Source organism: Nicotiana sylvestris, chromosome 9 (genome assembly GCF_000393655.2).
Source record: "Nicotiana sylvestris chromosome 9, ASM39365v2, whole genome shotgun sequence".
NCBI classification, from domain to species: domain Eukaryota; kingdom Viridiplantae; phylum Streptophyta; class Magnoliopsida; order Solanales; family Solanaceae; genus Nicotiana; species Nicotiana sylvestris.
In genome coordinates, this window is record NC_091065.1 from 180,236,040 (window position 1) to 180,242,526 (window position 6,487).

General features: G+C 35.8%; 1 protein-coding gene across 1 annotated transcript; it reads left to right on the top strand.

Annotated features, from left to right (window-relative positions):
* Positions 1 to 2,561: 2,561 nt before the first annotated feature.
* On the top strand, positions 2,562 to 5,354 carry LOC104235562 (peroxidase 27-like). Its single transcript, XM_009789351.2, has 4 exons — positions 2,562 to 2,814; positions 3,241 to 3,426; positions 3,860 to 4,025; positions 4,693 to 5,354. Exons 1-4 carry the CDS (start codon positions 2,590 to 2,592, stop codon positions 5,097 to 5,099), a joined length of 984 nt encoding a protein of 327 aa, XP_009787653.1. The 5' UTR covers positions 2,562 to 2,589; the 3' UTR covers positions 5,100 to 5,354.
* Positions 5,355 to 6,487: the final 1,133 nt, after the last annotated feature.

Genomic DNA, 6,487 nt, shown 5'->3' on the forward strand with positions numbered 1-6,487 from the left:
ATTTTTAGAATCTAATCCCTTCAATATTGGCGGTGACCCCGGGATCTGATTGACCCTGGAATTATAGGTTTCCACCTTCTTGTCATTTTCCTCGATCTTCTTTTCCCATGTCTCTATTCACTTTGGTAGTTCTTCGGCATCTTCATGATAACAAGATTGGTATCGGATTCTTTCTCGTTTGATTTCCTTGAAACCTATTCGACTGTGTATACAATTTCCTAGGATGGCTCAAGTTCAACTCTGCTCGGTGTGTGATTCCGGTTTTGGAGTTGGGCTATTGCTGCTTGCTGAGCCTACAACATTTTGAAGATCACCCGCAGGCTGATCCCACCATCTTCACTGCTACGTGCGCTCTGAGCAGCTGATCGGGCATCCCCGCGGACGCTGCTTTAGGGATCAACGGCCAAATTTCCATTGACGGCTACATGTGAACTGACGTTGATTGGATCGATAGTCGGGACTTCATCGAAGCCAACCAGGGGTACATCGTTCCCTGTGATATGTTATCATTTTCGCCATGGTTGCCAAAATCGTTGTCGATGTGTTGGGGTGCTGACTGAGAGTTCGACATTTTCTAGTCTTGTAATCAAAGATACTTCAAAGAACAAGTATAAAATAGTGCGTGTCACGAAAGGCTATACCAGGTAATCACTATTATCCTTAGCCCCACTGTGGGCGCCAAACTGTTTACCCTAAAATCGGATAATAACTGAATAATATACGCGATTTTAAGGACACGTGATATAATTTGGTACAAATTAAGAAGAATAAATTAATATTGATAGTGACGATGAAAGAACAAATGCAAATTACACAAATTGAACAGCTTTGGCCCTCGAGTTCAGTCACCCTTGATCCAAATATCTTTCAATTGGCTTATGAACAAAATAACAAGATAATGAAAGCTAGAAAATGACAGTATATTGCTTTGTATTGCATGAATATGATGATGTTTACAAATGATCAAACCCCCTTTATATAGTAGGGGAGTCCTACTCTTGTTACAATCCTATATGAGGTAAGAAATTCTATGACCAGCTAATTAATCGGCATCTTCTTGATATATGTCGGGATTCCCTCTGTGATCCTCGCCCGATTGCAAATATTTCGGCTTTTGGTTATTTGTCTCGGTAAGCTTTCTTCGATCTCGCTCGATCTATATCTTGTTCGGTCTCGATCTTGATCGATCTCGATCTTGACCGGGCTCTGGGTCACGAGCTCGGCAACCTAACTTTGCATCATGGTTCGATATAACACGAGGGTGAACCTTGACCTATCATGTTCTGGTCTCGATGAGTTACACAAAAAGGGGCAAACCCGATTTTAACCGTATACGATGCTAATATCCCATTGTGCTTAACCACAAGATTATTCAAGTTTATAAAAATGACAATTTTGCCTCTAATAATTTGTAGGACGTGGCGTTGTCAAATATGTATAAACAAACGAAACTCAGTTAAAAATTCAATTGTTCCCATTGTATCAAATTGTTACTGACAAATAGTATCGTAGCTCTCCAATAATGGTTATTTTTTATATAGTTAAAAAATGATTAGTCGCCTTAGTTAACGTGCAAACACATCATTCATGTAAACCTTCACCTAATCACAAACTGAATAATAATTGATTAAACAAGCAAATATATTTTCTATGTTCAAATTGCTTCTTAATTTGTAGCAACCATACATATAGTTCTGTTGCAGTTAGGTTGTAACTGTCATGTTTATCTTGCCTGGAAAAACCATATCAAGTAATTATTACTATTATTATTATAGGCATGTTACTAGAAAAGTCAACGAAATTAATAATTTTTAATTAGTACTAAAAGTGCTGAAAATCACATTCCCCAATGAGCTGTTCTAAACGGTGTAGCATACTTTCCGACCATGGGAATATATTTTAGTACCCCTCTTGGTAGAATAGCAGGAGGCTTAGAACAACGTTCAAGCTGTATCTGTGCGACCAATAGGTTACGGGTTTGAGTCGTGAAATCAGTTATTAATACTTGCATTAGGGTTGACTGTCTACATCACACCTCTTTGGATGTTGTTCTTCCCAAAACCCCGCGTGAACACGAAATACTTCTTGCATCGGGTTGTCTTTTATTTTTATTCTTGGTGGAATAATTGATATTCTTCACCAATAATTAGAAGTTTCAAGTTCGAGCCCGAAAAATTAGAATTTCTTGATCAAGAATCCTTTACCCCTTCGTGAATCTACCCGGCGGAAATCTAAATTAATTAGGCAGGTGATTTTCGAATACCGAATAATTAAGAAAAAAACATATTTTAACACTAGCATCACCGATTATGTATATTGTTAGAAAATACCTTCATTTCCTCGTCTTAGACATTAAGAAAACAATAATTTGAGTTGGCCACAAGACATAAATAATTTATATATGGTTCAAGTGGTACTTTAATTCCATTTGTAGGCATTAAAAAAAGAGAAACTTAAGCTGTCGTGACAGCCGATCTCTTCACGACTGATTCAAGTCTTCTAAAAGTAAATATAATGAAGTATAAAATGAGAGGATCCTCTTTGCATTTGCTTCAAACACATTGTCTACTTTGAGCTTAGCCAAGTAATATGGCAACCTCAAAATTTGCAAATTGTTGTTTCTTGATTTCATTGATCTTCTTTGCATTTGCTTCAAACCATGCAAATGGGAAAGAACTCAAAGTAGGTTTTTACCACAAAAATTGTCCTCATCTCGAGTTGATAGTGAAGGAAGTTATTGATGATGTTATTTCCAGAGTCCCCAGTCTCGCTGCTCCTTTGTTGAGAATGCACTTTCATGATTGTTTCGTTAGGGTATGCATGCAAACAGAAAAATGAATTCTTTGATTTTCTTTACCATTTTAGTATATGCCGCTGAAGGGGCCTTGGAGCAATTGTACTGTTGTATCCGTGTGACTTATAGGTGATTAGTTTCGGTCGTAGTATCAACTAGTGACGCTTGTGTTAGGGTAGACTGTCTTTATCATACCCCTTAGGCGGGGCCCTTCCGGAACCCTTGATGTGTCCGTGTGACTTACGGGTTACCGGTTCGAGCCGTAGATCAGCCAGTGACGCTTGTGTTAGGGTAGGTTGCCTATATCATATCCCTTGGGATGTGGTTTTTTCCCCAACCTGCGTGAATGCGAGATGTTTCATGCGTTGGATTGCTGTTTTTTTTTAAGCGTAGGACATTGGCATTATATATAATCTAACATGATTTAATATATTCTCTATTGACAGGGTTGTGATGGCTCAGTTCTGTTGAATTCTCCAACTAAACAAGCTGAGAAGAATGCAATCCCAAATTTAAGCCTTAGAGGATTTCAAATTATTGATAAAGTGAAGACTGCAGTAGAAAAATATTGCCCTGGGATAGTTTCCTGTGCTGATATCGTTGCCCTAGTAGCTAGAGATGTCACAGTTGCGGTAAGTGTTAGTTTATATCTTATATTTTACCAACATATAGGTCTGTGTGTGACCTATAGGTTAGGAGCAGGAGCCGTGGAAATATTCACTGCCGCTGATGCTTGCATTAGGGTAGGATACTTGGAGTGCGGCCCTTCCCAAGATCGCAGGATGCTTTGTGCACCGGATTGCCCACATTTTACCAACCTATTTCCAATTAACATTATGCCGCTTAACCTAATTTTTTATGTATATATACTATATATATTGAATCTCCTTGGCTTCTTTATATATTTAATGTTTTATGTTTTGACACCTCCTTAGTAAATATACTGGCTCCGTCAATGCATATGAGTGCAATGTGGTATAGCAATATTTAGTATAGGATAAAATTAAACTACTCTTATTTCCGCATCCATCTTATTACTGTTCCTTTTGTATTTGCAATTCTCAGGTCAAGGGACCATTCTGGGAAGTTGAAACTGGGAGAAGAGATGGAAGGGTCTCAAATATAACTGAAGCCTTATTTAATTTAATTCCTCCATTTGCAAATATAACATCATTGAAACAAGGATTCTTGCAAAGGGGATTAAGTGTCAAGGACCTAGTAGTATTATCAGGTATCCTATTAATTCTACTACTTTTTCAATGATACCGTGAAAAATATGATTATCTCATCTAAAAACTTAAATTGACAAAACTTTTTTATTTACTTAATTATACACATTTCGAAGGGGAGTCTTGGAGCAACGGTAAAGTTGTCACCGTATGACCTATAGGTCACAGGTTACAACTGTGAAAGTGGCCATTAATGTTTGCATTAGCCTAGGCTGTCTACATTACACCCCTTAGGGCGCGACCTTTCTTCGGAGGGGAATTCTTGGAGCAACAGTAAGGTTATCTCCGCGTGACGTATAGGTCACGGGTTCGAGCTGTAGAAGCAGCAACTAATGCTTGCATCAGGATAGGCTGTCTACATTACACCCCTTGGGGTGCGACCGTTCTTCAGAGGGGAATCTTGGAGCAACAGTAAGGTTATATCCGTGTGACGTGTAGGTCACGGGTTTGAGTTGTGGAAGCAACAACTAATGCTTGCATTAGAATAGGTTGTTTACATTACGCCACGGCCATTATTCGAACTTTGTATAAATTACGGAATGCCTTGTGCACCAGACTGTTTTTTTTTTTTTAAATACACATTTCAACGCTATGACATGCATGCAAACTAGCTAATATTCTAATTTTGTGTTGTTTTTTTTTGGTTGTTGAAAAACAACTTATATATAGGTTCTCACACAATTGGAATATCTCATTGCTCATCATTCAACAATCGTCTATACAACTTCACTGGGAAAGGAGATACAGATCCCAGCTTGGATCCAAACTATATAAAAAGATTGAAAATGAAATGTTCTCCAACTGATCAAAACTCCATTGTAGAGATGGATCCAGGAAGTGTTAGAACATTTGATACATCTTATTATAATCTTGTAGCAAAAAGAAGAGGACTTTTTACGTCTGATTCTGCTTTACTTGATGATAAAGAAACCAAGGGTTATCTCAAAGAACAAGCACTTAACCATGGTTCAACATTTTTCAAGGATTTTGGTGAATCTATGGTTAAAATGGGAAGGATTCAAGTACTCACTGGTACTCAAGGTGAAATTAGAAAAGTGTGTACAAAGATCAACTAAAAAAGCAAAATTATTGCATGTCTAGTGGTTTTTTTCTTGATATTTGAGAATTGGGGGGGTTTTTTTTTCTTTGATTATTTGAGTAATATATTTGTCATCATTCTGAATAAGTTGTGGTGTTCGGAAGTCTTTGTAACAAGTGTGAGAAAAGTGGAAACTTTGATTCTTATGTTCTAATTTATTGATGATATGTTATGAATCTCATAGGTGGATTCAAAATGTAAATTTAATGAGTAACTTTTAAGATTTTTAGTATTGCACTTATTGTATTTTTAAATTGTATATTTGTTGAAATTTTAATAGATTTTACATATAAATTCATACTTTGAAAGTTATGGGTTTAATTACACCCGTAGTTGAAAGGCTACATTCGGCCCTGATGAAGCCTATTGCCTTGTATTTCAACGAATAAAAAGATTAAGAATTTATCCAGTGTGATATACCTTATTTTTACCGCATTTGAAATAAAAAGTCTGTTCCCGATAGATCAGATCAGATTAAATGCTTGAATATTTTTCGTTTTCTTCGAATAGCAACTGAGTTAATACCTGCAAACTTATCTCCACTCTAAGTGGGGTTTTTGTTTGTGTTAACTTTTATAAGCCATAAAGTAAGGCTAAAAGTTCAGCTTTTATAACAGGCATCCATGTTCAATTGGTGTCGTTGATTACATAATAATTTTTCTTCTCCATCACATGTCTCATTCTAGGAAATATTGAACCCTAGCATGACAAATTTAAGTGTTAAGTAATTGGAAATTTTATTAATACAAAGAGTATATTATACATCCGTCAGTTTTACATATATTATACGATCATATATGATTATATACATTTTATGCATAAATTATACATAAAATATATTAGATAAACGATTATTTAGGTAATTCTTCGGAACCTCTTGGGATATACAATGCAGATTTAACGAGTCGCAAATTTTAATTTTAAAATATTGGACGGAAAACATAATATATCTCTTAAAAGTTCATTATATGTAGGTAAATTTAATTGGCCAAAATATTGGTTTTTTAATTTTGTATGTGCTCATTACGTTGGTACAGTAGCTCAGTTCAATTTTTAACTCTGCAACATAGATCAGATATAGTACTAACACATTGCTAATGTCCAAATGTACTTAAAGGCAATATAAATCAATTTATATAATTATGAAAGATGCCAAAATGGTTAGATTTAACTTTCTACGGCCAAAATTGAACAACTTTATCCTCTGTAGAGTTTTTTATTTAATACTAACTCTGTCATTAGGAAAAAATCTCGTTTTTGCCCTTAACTTCTAATGGATATTATTTAACCTGAGAGTAACTATAAACCATAGTCAAAAGTTGAGGGGTTAAATTTAATTTTTTTTCTCGACAAATTTGAACACGT